This window comes from Anabrus simplex, chromosome 3, assembly GCF_040414725.1.
Source record: "Anabrus simplex isolate iqAnaSimp1 chromosome 3, ASM4041472v1, whole genome shotgun sequence".
Taxonomy (NCBI): Eukaryota; Metazoa; Arthropoda; class Insecta; order Orthoptera; family Tettigoniidae; genus Anabrus; species Anabrus simplex.
This window is the reverse complement of record NC_090267.1, coordinates 339,436,939-339,453,109: the sequence shown is the minus strand read 5'-3', so window position 1 is coordinate 339,453,109 and position 16,171 is coordinate 339,436,939. Positions and strand designations below refer to the sequence as shown.

General features: G+C 39.1%; 1 protein-coding gene across 1 annotated transcript in view; it reads left to right on the top strand.

Annotated features, from left to right (window-relative positions):
- Positions 1-3,866: 3,866 nt before the first annotated feature.
- Positions 3,867-16,171, top strand: part of POSH (Plenty of SH3s) — a 311,783-nt gene continuing 299,478 nt past the window's right edge. The window contains exons 1-2 of the mRNA XM_067143214.2: positions 3,867-3,950; positions 4,753-5,342. Of these exons, the coding sequence (XP_066999315.2) occupies positions 4,906-5,342 (437 nt within the window). The 5' untranslated portion in view covers positions 3,867-3,950; positions 4,753-4,905. The remainder of the gene's footprint in view (positions 3,951-4,752; positions 5,343-16,171) is intronic.

The window sequence follows — 16,171 nt, the reverse complement described above, 5'->3', positions numbered from 1 at the left end:
CATACCCGTGCTACCCTCTGCCATCTGTTAGCAACTTGGAGAAAGTCGGCATATTTACAGCGAACGGGACCCACAGATTACCCCCCAGCGAGAACCCAACGTGACGAAACTGACCAATGCCACTGGCGTGACTTACCTCCAGTGCTTGAGTTGTGGCTAACTAATGAGTTAATTCATTGTGTTTTCGGTGTTTTATTATATTTTGCGCACATGTGGTATTAACGATGGATGGATGATGATGATGCTTGATGTTTTAAGGGGCCTAACATCGTAGGTCATCGGCCCAAACGATGGATGAGTCTAAAACGGATATAATTGGAAATCAGTTTGAAAAGCCATTGACTGGCCGTTCGTTTCATGAAAAGATTCAAATAGTTAGAGCCGGGAGACCTCTACCTTCCCTAGTAAATTTCTTATTCTTATTCTGCTTACCCTCCACGGTTGGCTTTTCCCTCGCACTCAGCGAGGGATCCCTCTTCTACCGCCTCAGGGGCAGTGTACTGGAGCTTCAGACTCTGGGTCGGGGGATACAACTGGGGAGGATGACCAGTACCCCTCTCAGGCTGCCTCACCTGCTATGCTGAACAGGATAGGAAGATTGGAAGGGGTAGACAAAGAAGAGGGAAGGAAGCGGCCGTGGCCTGAGGTTAGGTACCATCCCGGCATTTGCCTGGAGGAGAAGTGGGAAACCACGGAAAACCACTTCGAGGATGGCTGAAGTGGGAATCGAACCCACCTCTACTCAGTTGACCTCCCGAGGCTGAGTGGACACCGTTCCAGACCTCGTACCACTTTTCACATTTCGTGGCAGAGCCGGGAATCGAACCCGGGCCTCTGGAGGTGGCAGCTAATCACACTAACCACTACACCACAGAGACGGACCCTCGTAAATTTAAAAACAGAAAACAAGAATTGTGTACGCACATTCAATCCAGAAACTTACCGTAAAACTGTTTGGCTCGAGTTCACCTACATGTTATTAGGGTGAGTAGAATTGAAATTTACTTAATACATTGTGTTAACTGCATGGTTACTAGTTGCATGCCTCAGTGGAGATTCCAGGATACGCCACTGATCTCACGACACTATCGAGGTCACCCTGCAGCCGCTCACAATATTGTAACTTATTTATTACTCTGTACAGAATAACATCATCTGCAAACAGCCTTTTCTCTGATTCCACTTCTTTACAAATATCATTGATATATATAACAAAACATAAAGGTCCAATATTACTGCCTTGACAAATTCCCCTCTTAATTATTACAGGGTCAGATAAAGCTTCGCCTACTCTAATTCTCTGAGTTCTATTTTCTAGAAATATAGCCACCCATTCAGTCACTCTTTTTTCTTGTCCAATTGCACTTATTTTTCCAGTAGTCTTCCATGATCTACCCTATCAAATGCCTTAGATAGGTCAATCGCAACACAGTTCATTTGGCCTCCTGAATCCCGGATATCTGCTATATCTTGTTGAAATCCTACAAGCTGAACTTCCGTGGAATAACCTTTCCTAAACCCAAACTTCCGTCTGCCAAACCAGTTAATTTTGCAAACGTGTCATATAATCAGAAAGAATGCTTTCCCAAAGCTTACATGCAATGCATGTCAAACTGACTGGCCTGTAATTTTCAGCTTTATGTCTATCACCCTTTCCTTTATACGCAGGCACTACTATAGCAACTCTCCATTCATTTGGTATAGTTCCTTCAACCAAACAATAATCAAATAAGTATTTCAAATATGGTACTATATCCCAACCCATTGCCTTTAGTATATCCCCAGAAATCTTATCGATTCCAGCTGCTTTTCTAGTTTTCAACTTTTGTATCTTACTGTAAATGGCATTGTTATCATAGGTAAATTTTAGTAATTCTTTAGTGTTACTCACATCCCCTATCTGGACATTATCCTTGTAACCAACAATCTTTACATACTGCTGACTGAATACTTCTGCCTTTTGAAGATCCGCGCATACACTCTTCCCGTTGTTCATTAATGTTTCCTGGAATGTCCTTCTTTGAACCTGTTTCTGCCAACCATCCCTTTCTTTCTTGAGTCGTATATGCTTAAAAGATGACTGGACTTTTCTTTGGTGCGAGGGGAACAATTCCCAAATCTTTCGTCACATGACGACAAAAATATAAACTAGCGAGAAGTCTACAAGATGAGATAGTCGTCTCACTCATCAAATACTCCCTTTAGATTCTTCGATACCATTTATATGGAGTTCATGCCATTTAATATTGTTAATTGTAACCTATCATTTTTTAAAACATTAATCTTCTTTATCTTCCCTAAAAATTGTTATTGTGTGTTATTTTGTGTCTTATGGCAAATTTAGGGTGTCGTGGATCAGATTGAATAAATAAGTAAAATAAAACTTTCCCGAAAGGAATAATATTAGGTACACATTTATTAAAATTAAGGCGAGATTATACGAATTTTTTTTTTATTTTATTATTTGACTACACACTAAGAAACTAACAGACACTGCCAGACTGACGAATGCGCGCGGTATGCGAATTAGACCTGCTGTCCTTCCTCATAGCTCATGCAAAATCTCCACTTGGTTAGACGAGTCGAACGTTATTTTGTGCGTATTTCCGCTAATAATTTTGTCAATAATTAAAGAAAGAAAGGAAAGAATTAGCTGATAAGACAACAGGGCTTTTACAAATTGCTTTGTTTAATAATTCCTAGTTTTAGTCGGCTAAAATGGAATAAAAATGTACGGTAACATTTTCTCCAAAAAGTGAGGGGGAAGCGACTGTCCCCCCTCACACCCCTACCTGTGCTCACTGTTCAATCAATCAATCAATCAATCAATCAATCAATCAATCAATCAATCAATCAATCAATCAATCAATCAATCAATCAATCAATCAATCCTGATGTGCATTTAGGGCAGTCGTCCAGATGGCAGATTCCCTGTCTGTTGTTTTCCTAGCCTTTTCTTAAATGATTGCAAAGGAAATTGGAAGTTTATTGAACATCTCCTTGGTAAGTTATTCCAATTCCTAACTGCCCTTCCTATAAACGAATGTTTGCCCCAACTTGAGAATGGAGAATGGAAAACTACGGGAAAACATTCTCAGGACAGCCGACGGTGGGGGCAAGCGTCTCTTCTTCTCCCGAATGCAGCGGTGTAGAGTCATGGAAAAGCCATGCCACCCCTCCTCTGCTCGGTTGCTCGGTAGGAGTGCAGAGCTGTCGGGCCTCGAACCAACCATTTGTGGGACGAGACCCACTCTGCGGCCGAGGCTATTCCCATCCCGGTGTAGTTCTGTGTGAGTTGCAGGGATGTTAGGACCTACCTGCAACCCAGTCCCCGAGTCAGGGAATTAATCATTTACGTTTAAAATCATCGACCCGACCGGGAATCGAACATGGGGCGACAACCGAAAGCGACTACGCTGACAATGATCAAGACACCTGACAGTTCCGAGAGGAGATTTTGATTGACAAGGATGGACTGAAATAGCATCTCATGGAAACTAAATGCTATGTTATCATTTTACCGTAGCCGACGGAATACAAAGAAACAGATTCAAAATTACAATCAATCACTAATAAAATACAAAAGCAATTTAGGATACTGTACCGGTATCTAAAAGTTATTTAGTTGCGTCTCACTGATTGAAAACCCTATGGACCATTTGGATCTTTGTATCAATGCGCAGCGAAGTATTTTCATCGCCCTTCCCAAAGCATAGACGGTTATTCACTTATTCTTACCGTTCATTTTTCATAAACTTTAATTTTAATTCCTTTAAAAACTCTTTTGAACACTCTAGTGGAAGCCTTCGTGCTGCACAAGCTACATTTTCTTCTTTTAGAATGAGCTGTACCTTGCATGACAAAATAGGGCCTACACCTGCTAGCGGAAAGCCGGAAATGGTGATGGGGACGGAAAAGTGATTGATTCATCTGATTATGGTTGTGTTGTGGTAATCTATCTTGCAATTATATTCTATTATAGTAGAATCTGTACTATAGGCATGACAAGTGAACGTGTTTTAGGCAAGAAATGAAGCCGGTGAATACAATCATTCAGGCGAAAGTATATTTTTCGTCTTTCTTAGTCATATACTCCAGTATTTAAGTTGCAAACTTCAATCACTATGGGTTATGTTTACACCCCTTGAAGTTGTGTCCGGTGTTCACTAGAATGGAATGCGAAAGGAAAGTGTGAGTTAAAGAAAAAAAAATTTATTTCAGATATGTGAAATGGGAGTGGGAGCGCTATTAGCAGGATTTCTAATTTCAGTTTTTACGATTTATACATATTCATTATACATGATGAGTGCAAGTACCTGAGATCATGCCTATACTAATACTGACCCCACCTAGGATTCGCGAAAGCGTATGACTAGTAGAATTGTCGGAAATGATAACTTGAATAATTAGCTTGCTGCGTATAGAACAAACTGGTTGGATATTGAAGTGAAAATTAAGCCAGTTTTAATATATTTATCGGAATTTTTGTATTTACAACATTTTTTCGGATGTTTTCATGTGTTTTTGAGCAGATTTTGTTAGTTTATTTGAAATGTATGTTTTATTTATTATGCACAACTATTCCTGCGTTTTAGTACAGAGAGCTTTTGTTGGTCGTGATTTCGTTTCCCTTTGTTTTCACTGCTACGGTTTTTCGGTGCATATGCATTATAGTGCAGTTATTTAGGAATGGTAATTTATGTAATTTGTGTTTGGGTGTCTGTTTTATAATTTTATAACTTTTCACTCTAGAATTCTGGAAGACAGAACAGACATATGTTCAGTATACTGGTACAAAGTAATTTCCCCATGAAATACCTGAAGATATTATAACATTGCACCTACCGTTTAGAGAACTGTAAATTTTAATTCTTTATACCAACCGAGTTTTAGAAAAGTATCATTATGGATGAGTGGACTCTGAACGATTTGTTAGAATGTTCTGTGTGTTTGGAGAGGTTGGATACTTCGAGTAAAGTATTACCCTGTCAGCATACATTTTGTAAGAAGTGCTTGGAAGAAATAGTGAGTACACATAAAGAGTTACGTTGTCCTGAGTGTCGAGTGTTAGTGAATTCAAAAATTGAAGACTTGCCTCCCAATGTTCTTCTCATGAGGATTCTGGAAGGCATGAAAAATGCTGCGCCAAAGAAACGCAATACTGCACCCAACAGAATGCTTGGTGGAAGTTTTACTCCTCAGACTCCTATTCAGCATCTTACACCAGTGCATCATTCAGCTGTGGTACCATCACCTGCTCATCCATCTCCAAAGCAGACTATCACACAGATTAACCAGCCTTATGCTAGAGCTATGTATGATTACATAGCCAAGGAACCAGGGTGAGTACCTACTAAGCATTTCCATGTAGGCCTAAGATTTATTTGCTTCTTGGTTTGGGATAATGGTATTTTCTCTGCTTTGCTATTTGTATGATTTTTAGCCATTTAAAAAAGTACCAATTCTGAGGTAAAGCTGCTTCCTCTTCCTCACTTCCTCCGCGAAGTAAAGAAAATGTATATGTAAATAGAAACCCATATTCGATAACTTGTATAAAGTAGAATTGCAAGAAGGATGGGTGCAAGTGCAGGTGTATGTGGGCGAATGTATATGTGTGCATGTGTGGGAGTGGTTGTGAATGAGTGTGTATACAGGAGTATGAGTGAGAGTATAAATGGCTGGGTCTTTTTACTCTGATATTTTCAGGATAAATCAAGATAATAATTATTCTAAGGGTACAGTGTTTGGAGTGTAAATATGTAAATTTAAAATTATCTACATAAGTTTATAGGTAAATATTCAGTAGAGTTTATGTACACATGTGGAGATGGAGGCACTTCTGTGTATGTGGGGCTTGCCCTTTCTCCATCTACCACCCCTAAATTCTACATAAGGAAAATAAATAAATAAATAAATAATAATAATAATAATAATAATAATAATAATAATAATAATAATAATAATAATAATAATTTACATTAACAATGCAGTAATATGTCATGGCATAAATTACAATGTACCAAAACCAATATTAAGATGATTTATGTACCGGTAATGAAGGTTCATTGTATACTGTACTTACTAACGTGCACTCGAAAGAGAATTAGGTATGAACAGTTCAGTATTTGCTTAACATGTCTCTTTTCCAACATTTAGCTAGATGTTAACTTTCACACTGTCAGTCTTCAGCGGGTTGATGAAATTTTGTTCTTGAGCAGATCTTGTGGTGGAAATTGTGGATTATTGGTCTTGTGATGGCACTTCTTTGATCTTGAGGTTCTGTGTTCTTTTAGATCACATGGTGATGATCTAGAGTAGTTCAGTGGTGTTTAATAATAATAATAATAATAATAAGAGTATATTACAGTGTATTCTAAACAGAATTGTGTCATTGATGCTGTTCTGTTGGTACATTTCATGATGAATTTTTCACACTTATTTCCACCCAAACTGCAAATGCACTCATCCATTGCCTCGTGGAAAGATTTCAGACTTCAAATTCAGTGGTGGAAACCATGCGTTGCCAATCATATCACTAAGTGCCCCAGCTCATATTCTGCTTCCACCCAGTCTTTGGTTTGCATAGCATTGCCGTGGTGGTGAAGAATTCTCTATGGGGTTGAGTTAAAGTGAGGCAAGTCTTCGTAAGGAATTTTTACGACCAGATGCCCTTCCTCACGTCAACCTCATCATAGGAGTTAATGGGATGAAACAGAATGATGTGTTATAAGGGTAACTAAAACTGGCTAGGCCTATATTTACTTCATATGTAGGCCGGAAAGTCATGTGTTCACCGTTTGTCTTTAAATTTAGAAATATTGTCTTCCAAAGAAAATAGCCAGTAAAACTCAGAATATATTCATACGTTTCTAAGAGATTAGTGTAGAATGTTCACATGTACAATTCATAGCTCTTTATAACCTAGAAGTCCTGTGTTCATTGCACAAAATTTGAGGTTCTCGCATATTGGACCCTCTTACCTTTTTTGGCTCTAAAAGTAGGAAAAAGGGGGAATTCCGTAATATGCAAATAAATACGGTAGGTGTATGAATATTAAGAGCTCAGATGGAAAACCACTTTTAGGGAAAGAAGACAAGGCAGGAAGATGGCAGGAACATATCCAATAGTTGTATCAAGGTAAAGACGTAGGTGATATGATTCTGGAACAAGAAGAGTCTCTTGATGCTGATGAAATGGGGGACCCAATTTTGAGGTCGGAATTTGACAGAGCTTTGAGAGACCTAAATAGGAACAAGGCACCTGGAATTGATGGCATTCCCTCTGAATTACTGGCTGCCTTAGGAGAAACCAGCATGGCGTGGTTATTCCATTTAGTGTGTAAGATGTATGAGACAGGAGAAGTGCCATCTGATTTTCGGCAAATTATCAAGCTCGATAGCTGCAGTCGCTTAAGTGCGGCCAGTATCCAGTATTCGGGAGATAGTAGGTTCGAACCCCACTGTCGGCAGCCCTGAAAATGGTTTTCCGTGGTTTCCCATTTTCACACCAGGCAAATGCTGGGGGCTGTACCTTAATTAAGGCCACGGCCGCTTCCTTCCCACTCCTAGCCCTTCCCTGTCCCATCGTCGCCATAAGACCTATCTGTGTCGGTGCGACACATAGCAACTAGCAAAATTTTCGACAAATTGTTGTTATACCAATTCCCAATAAAGCCGGTGCTGACAAGTGTGAAAACGACCACACCATTAGTTTAGTATCTCATGCCTGCAAACTTTTAACACGCATTATTTACAGAAGAATGGAGATACAAGTTGAAACTGAGTTGGAAGAAGATCAGTGTGGCTTCAGAATAAATGTAGAAACACGTGAAGCAAACCTGACTTTACGCCTGATCTTAAAGGATCGAATTAAGGTGGACAAGCCCACATACATGGCATTCGTAGATCTTGAAAAGGCATTTGATAATGTTGATTGGACCAAGCTATTTGAGATTCTGAAGATGATCGAGATCAGATATTGGGAGCAAAGAATTATGTACAATCTGTATAAAAATCAGTCTGCAGTGATAAGAATCAAGTGCTTTGAAAAAGAAGCAGCAATCTAGAAAGGAGGGATGCAAGGTTGCAGTTTGTCCCTTTCCTTTCCATGGTTTATATACTACAGACAGTAAAGGAAATCAAAGAGGAATTTGGGAAGGGAATCACAATCTAAGCAGAGGAAATCAAAACCCTGAGATTTTCTGATGATATTATTTTTTTCTGAGACTGCAGAAGATCTGGAGAATTGCTGAATTTTATGGATAGAGTCTTGGGTAAGGAGTACAAGATGGAAATAAACAAGTCCAAAAGAAAAGTAATGGAGTGCAGTCGAACTAAGTCAGGTTTTGCAGGAAATATTAAATTAGGAAACGAAGTCTTGAAGGATGTACACAAGAACCTTGCTTATCCAGATTAAGTGGGACCGGAACTGATCTGGATTATCGAAAATCTGGATAATTCATAAAAACACTAAAAAATAAATACATATATTATACAATTAACATAAGTTGTACAGTAATACCTTTGTTCAGTTGTACAAAAAATATAAGAACACTTTTCGTACATTTACAATTCTGTTTTATGCACTAAAACAACCTGCGAGTTTTTTCTGTTTTATGTTTGTATAGCAGTTACGCTCATCACGATCACAAAGACGTTTTACTAACAACAGTTCTGTCAGTGTTGTTTCAGTCAAGGATTCTAAATAGGCAATCAGTTTGTCCAGCTGCATTGTTGCCTCTCCATGAGTCATTGTTTCTTCTGATGGAGCGCCGGTTTCATTTTCGAATTCACCATCAGTGAATTAATAGTGCGTTCCATTAGAAGAGTGTGGGATCGAATCTCACCTCGGCCATCCTGGGAATGGTTTTCCACGGTTTCCCAATTCCAGGGGAAAGCCGGGATGGTACCTTTGATAGACCGTGGCCGAATTACTTCTAATTCCTGCCCTTAACTATCCTTGGTGGAAAAAACATTCAAGAAGAGTTGACGCTGTAAAAGAATTACTGTACAAGTAAAAATATATTTTCATTTTTTTCATTTTCATAAACTGGAGATCCGGCTTAAGGAGGGCTGGATACACAAGGTTCTTGTGTAGATGAATATTGTTACTTGGGTAGTAAAATAACCTAACAATGGCAGAAGTAAAGAGGACATAAAATGCAGGCTAGCACAAGCAAAGAAGACCTTTCTTAAGAAAAGAAATTCGCTCGCTTTGAACATTGAGATAGGAATTAGAAAGATGTTTTAGAAGACTTTCACCTGGAGCGTGGCATTGAATAGAAGTGAAACATGGACGATAACTAGCTCAGAAGAAAAAGAATAGAATCTTTTGAAATGTGGTGTTACAGAAGAATGCTGAAGGTGAGATGGATAGATCAAATCACTAATGAAGAGATACTGAATCGAATAGGTGAGAACGGTAGAGATAGACCAAGGTATGGATATGACAAGCAGATTAGAGGAGATGTATGATGCAGCACTTACGTAGAAATGAAAAGGTTGGCACAGGATAGGGTGGCATGAGAGCTGCATCAAACCAGTCTATGGACTGATTACTCAAACAACAACATATTTGAAATTTATCTTGTCAGTTCTTGACTGCTCTGCTAGGTTCTCCAGGTTTTCCATAAGCTCGCACCTATTCACTGTGTCAAATGCTCAACTGAAATTGATGAAGATGGCAAACATTTTCTTATGGTTCTTAACCCTTTGCAGTCCAATTTTCTGTCACATTTTCCAACAGTCTGGTCCAAATTAATTTTGCACATTTTTACCTATTCAGTTTAAACTCAGAACTTTTATTAGTAGTTATAATTATACTATTATTATGATTATTACTGTATATTCTATTGCATCTAGGAATTAGTTTCCATAATAATTTTCGTCATCAGTGCAGGAGTGGAAAATAACATAACAAACTGAAGTGGATTGATGCAGTTAAACGGTCCTCTAGTTTTCTGACCTGATAAATAACTCGGTCTAGGAGCTCACTATCATGAAATGTTACATTCCGTTAAACACTATTGTCGTTTGCATTTCCATTTGTGCGTGCGGAAGTATGTTCAACATCCCTGTTACTTAAATTATCTACACTGACCTGAGAAGTGTCATCATTGCCGTGTGCCGCATCCCCTCATCCACCCCGGCCCGTTGCCATCGCGTGTCTTCTTGCTTTCGCAGCAGTCACTGGAACTTCCTATTCTGAATCTTCAGAAACAGCATACGATGGCCCGGGATCTTTCCGCGCTTTTTTACGCACAGGTCCAGTCGATGAAATTTTAGTTGCAATGCTGCAGTTCACTACATCTTCATCTTCACTTGACAGTTCTCTAAACTCTTCGTCTAATTCAAATAAATAATCATCGTTACTGCTATCTGCATAAACGTGCATGCGTTTTTCTTCTTCATTCATATTTGCCACTTTTATATTGCAAATTCAACCGAGACAATTCGCATTCACATATAACCATGCCTAGTACAACACGTGTGTAGCACTACTCAATGAAAACACAGCTGACTGGCTGCGGGTAACCATTCGATGACACACGGCTACATTTATATACCTCATATTATATCCATGGAGATAACACAATGGCTTCTTTTGTGCACAAAAATCTGCTATTAACTCCACGGATATCGATCGATCTCAATCAAGTCAAAGAACTTCAATAAATAACTTCTCAAGTAGAACAAAACATAATGTTGACGTGACAGTAAACCATGATATCGAGGTCACCTCTACGTTGGACCGGAAAAGGTTAATCTTCTTCTGAATCTCCTTGTGTAGGTTTCCAACGGCCATCGAGGTGGATCGGCCATGTCTAAAGCCAAATTGTTCTTCTGGTAGAAGTGTGACCACTATGGTACTCAACCTTTCAGTCAGCAGTATTGTTAGTGGTTTAAAGGGCTCCGATTTTAATGCTTTTCCTATGTAGGAGCCTGGTTTGCTTGAGTCACCTTTCCCTTTGTACAGTAACTTGATGATCGCTTTGGACCAGTCAAATGGAATATGACCTCTTTTAACACACTCATTAGAGAGTTCTGTCCAGATGTTTTCCAGATAGGGCAATGATAGCTTTAAGTGTTCATTGCAGATCCCATTTAGACCTGGTGCCCAGGTGATGTTTTCCATCACTTCATGTAGATAGCCCTCGGCTAAGGTTGTCCTTGTCTTGTCTAATTCCTCCATGTCTTGCAGTGTTGCTAGATCCAGTTTTCGAGAGGGTTTTATACTATTGGGTATTTTAAATAAGGTGCTTCAGGGTGACTCCAGTTTTATTTCTGTTACTATTCAAATGTGTTTCCTAATAGGGGCTGCTCTGGATGTCCATAGTAATTCCTTTCTCTTAGTGAACTTTAAGTCTATTGGACTGGAGCTGTTCGGAGCAAAGTAGGTTTTCAGATCTTTGCTGTTGCCTAGGGAACACCTCTCTTCTTGTAACGTTTTGATTACCTGTTCTAATTCTATTCTTATTTGTGTGCAATTTGTGATTTTGCCATAGGTGAAATGGATTAAGTTTGTTAACTATCTCCATAAGTTCATGTGCTCTTTGCCAATAGCTCCCCAAAAGTTCACATCCTCTTGGCTACAAAATGAGAGAATGCAATTACGTTTTATTACTTGATATTTTTAGTTTGGGGTTGTCCACTTTTGCAACAGATGATTGGAGATGGCTAGGTTTGCAACAAACTGAAATACATCTAAAGTACAAAAATATCTTTATATCTTAGCAGGAACTAATAACATAAAGAATAACAGATGACACATGTTAAACAGTTCAGTAATTACTGTATGTGCTTAATGTTTTAATCTTGAAACTTATGGTGGAGAATGTTAAAAATTACATGCTAAACTCGGCTCCTGATTATTAACATGTTTCTTCCTATAATTTGAGTAATGATTTATCAGATTGTTCGAGTCTTTGTAAAAACTACGTTTATCCACGTTTCACCGTTGAGGCCCAAAATGCCTGCTTAGAAGAAAATCAGCATCTTTTAGCATACAATTGCTTATAGTTTTGGCTTGGACAGATTACTCCTGGATTATCACATTTTTTTCTCTTTTTACAGACACCCAGTATTTAGTCAATATCACTGTTCTACAATGGGGTGCAGTTGAATTAAGAGCTGCCTACTTTTGTTTAGTATAAACCTTATGGAAGCAGCTTTTAAAATGCCAGCTGATTGTAGGTTTGAAAATAGTGTCCCTCTTTCCCAATCAAAACTATTCCATTTTAGGAAAGAATATTATTATAGGCCTATTATTCAGTTTGGATTAAAGTCTCTGTTCTCTTGACAACTCTGTCAGTGATACCAAAAACTCTGTTTGGAGATAGGTATTAATTAGCTGTAACTGGGAACATGCACTCAATTTTTTTATTACATACAATGAGTTTCATGTTGAGTTCCTTAATGACATCAACTACACATACGCTACACAAAGAAATATAAAGGTGGAACTAAAGCATTTCTTTGTGTAGAACTAAAGCATTTCTTTGTGTATGTACAATTTTTTGATGTTGGGAGGTGCACTTTTCACTAACCAGAAAGAGAGCATTGAAATAGAGTATTTGTTCTGCTCTCTACAACCACCAGCAAAATGTCTTTGATAGAAATTCTTTACATCTGTAGCATTTAGTTTATGGTAAACAGTTGATGCAGTTTCATTGCCTCCTTTTGGCAACTCATTCTCCCCCCATGTGTAAATAAATGTGTTGTTTCTTGGAGCTAATTTTAGGCGACCCTTGCACAATAGTGAAATTGTATACAGTTGCCTGCTGTAACATACAGGGCAATTCAAAATGAAGGACCTGATTTTATAAATTTATTCTATGATATCTAATGAACATATACTGTGAGATATGCGCAAAGAAAGGCACACTCTCAAAGTTTAGTTGAGTTTAGATTTCATCACACGTGGTTTCATTTTCAGCCGTTACGAGCATGCAGGAAGCGAGTAAAGAAAATGGCTGCGGCTGGAGAGCAGAAGTCATTCTGTGTGCTTGATTACCATGTTAACAAGTCTGTGATTAGTGTTCAACGGCATTTCCGTACCAGGTATGGAAGAGACCCACCTACTGGAAAAGCTGCATCTGTAAACGAAAGTCGACTGGCCGTCCTTCGACCGGGGAAGAGACAGTGGAACGTGTTCGCGCCAGTTTCGTGCGGAGTCCGCAGAAGTCCACCTACCGGGCATCGAGGCAACTTGAATTTCCACAGGCAACTGTTTGGCGCATTCTGCAGATACGTTTACGAATGAAACCCTACTGCTTGCAACTGGTGCAGGACTTAAAAAACACTGATTATGCTGCTCGAGCGTCTTTCTGTGCTGATTTTCTCGCATTAATGGAAGAGGATGGGCTCTCCGAAAGGGTAATTTTTAGTGATGAAGCGACTTTTCACCTTTCCAGGACTGTGAATAGATACAGTGTAAGGATCTGGGGAGCTTCTAATCCTCAAGTTGTGGAACACCAATGCGATTCTCTCAAGGTGAATGTGTTTTGTGCCATTTCCCTTGAGAAGGTTTATGGACCCTTTTTCTTCATTGAACCTACTGTGACAGGAAATGTTTTTCTTGATATGCTGCAACAATGGCTCCTGACACAGCTCGAAGAGGATAGGTGCAGATTTCATCCTTCAACTGGATAGTGCCCATCCGCATTACCATGGCAGTGTTCGGAGCCATCTCGAGACATTGCAACAACGGTGGATAGGTTGTGGATCTCAGAGGGATCAAACTCTCATTCGTTGGCCACCGCGTTCCCCCGAATTAACTCCATGTAAAAATATTTTGTTTTACCTTCAATTCTGTAACAACTTTTGAATTATACATGCGCCACATTTTGGAGATAGTTAACTCACTACTTAAGTACACACTTTACTTCTAAAATACAGTGAAACCTCGGAATGCGAGTAACTTGGTTTACGAGTGTTTTGCAAGATTAGCAAACATTTAAAATAAATTGTAACTTGATACACGAGTAAGGTTCTGCAATACGAGCATCACGTGTGCCTATGTTTTCCCCTCCCTTGTTTGTTTGTTGAATGGATGAACGAGATCGTTGGTCCTGTAGTGAAGAAATACCTTTCGGAAAATAATCTGCCACTCAAAGTCTTGCTGGTTATGGCCAATGCTCCTGCTCCTCCTCCAGGCCTTGAGGACGAATTAGTGGAGGAATTCAAGTTCTTTAAGATTAAGTTCCTTCCTCCCAACACTACTCCACTACTCCAGCCTATGAATCAGCAAGTCATTTTGAACTTCAAGAAGCTATACACCAAATGACTATTTTAGTGATGCTTCGAAGTGATCGAAGGAACAAACCTTACCCTCCGAGAGTTTGGGAGAAATCATTTCCCCATCGTGAACTGCCTGAAGATCATTGAAAAAGCCTGAGATGGAGTCCCCAAGAGAACTCTCACTTCTGCTTGGGTAAGGCTGTGGTCTGACTGTGTTCTTGGACGTGACTTTTAGTGGATTGTTTGTGAGAATGAGCTACCGATTGTCGATGAAATTGTGTCCTTAGGGAAGGCTATGGGGCTCGATGTGAATGACGTGGACATTCAAGAGCTGGTGAAAGAACATAGCCAGAACATAACCACCACCGTACTGATGTACCTGCATTGCGAACAATAGGAAGGGGTTATGGAGATCTCGTCCGGGGAAGAGGAGGAGGAAAAGTCAATGGAATCTCTCACTTCAACTGAGATTCAGGAGAAGTGCAAAATGTGAGAAACGGTGCAAAATTTTGTAGAATAACTACACGAATAAGGCTGTAGCAGTGCGAGCGATGAATCAGTTCAGTGACAACGCAATGTCACATTTTCGTGAAATCCTCAAAAAGAGGCAAAAGCAACAGTCATTGGCCAGGTTCCTCGTTAAAGTTGCACGAAAAGAAAACAATTCCAGTGAGCCAACAGATAGCAGTGATTCCGTTAGTGAAATTTGTGCTACACAGTAACCCTTCTCACGTCATCTCTCGTCTCCCTCACACTAACAATGATTCTATTGTAAGGAAAAGTGCACTTTAATTTGTTTCACGTTATATTTTGTTTTAGAAATGGTATGCGAATAAATATTTTTGTGTTGTGGATGAATCATCCACGTTTCAATTGTTTCTTATGGGAAAACTTGCTTTGGTATACGAGCGCTTTGGATTACAAGCATATAGCCGGAACAAATTATGCTCGCAATTCAAGGTTCCACTGTAATGGGCTTCTAAACCTCTGAACTGTCTGATAAACAGTCCAACATATTGTCTCTCGGCGGTATATATTTTGGTTCTGCGGACACCTCTACGCTGTTCTGGCACAACACTGATGTTCTTAAAACACATTGCTACTCTCTGCATCCTATGTTTGGTGATACCTAAGATGCCAAGAAGTGTTTTTCTGCACAATGGAATTTTAGTTCCTTTGCTGTTTACATAGTACACTATGGACAATGATTTTACTTCTCTGTTACCAGTACAACTTCTAAGGAAAGAAGACAAAGCAGAAAGATGGCAGGAACATATCCGACAGTTGTATCAAGCTAAAGATGTAGATGATACGTTCTGGAACAAGAAGAGGGTGTTCATGCTGATAAAATGGGAGACCCAATTTTGAGGTCAGAATTCAACAGAGCTGTGAGAGACCTAAATAGGAACAAGGCACCTGGAATTGATGACATTCCCTCTGAATTACTAACTGCCTTAGGAGAAACCAGCATGGCAAGGTTATTCCGTTTAGTGTGTAAGATGTATGGGACAGGAGAAGTGCCATCCGATTTTTGGCAGAATTGATAAACTTGACCATAATACATATTTTATTTGATCCTGTATTGACTTGTCTAAAGTTTATGTTGGATCCACCTTGTCAATACACTTTTAATGATTTAAAACTATTTATTCTACCATACATGTTTCAGGAACAGTATTCATTCCCTTCATCAGTGAAGTCAAATAAAGTAATAAAAAAGCAATCTAACACTATATTTTGTTTAGCCCACAATTTAAAGAAATATTGTATCCTAATTCACCATATCAATGAATAAACAAACTAGTGAAATATTATGAAAAATATCATTAGATAAAATTTTAGTATTTTGATGAATGAGAATACCTAAATTTTCAACTTTTTCTTCTTTTCTTCGTTTTCTTCCTTAACCCTCCAGTACTAACATCCAGTCTGAG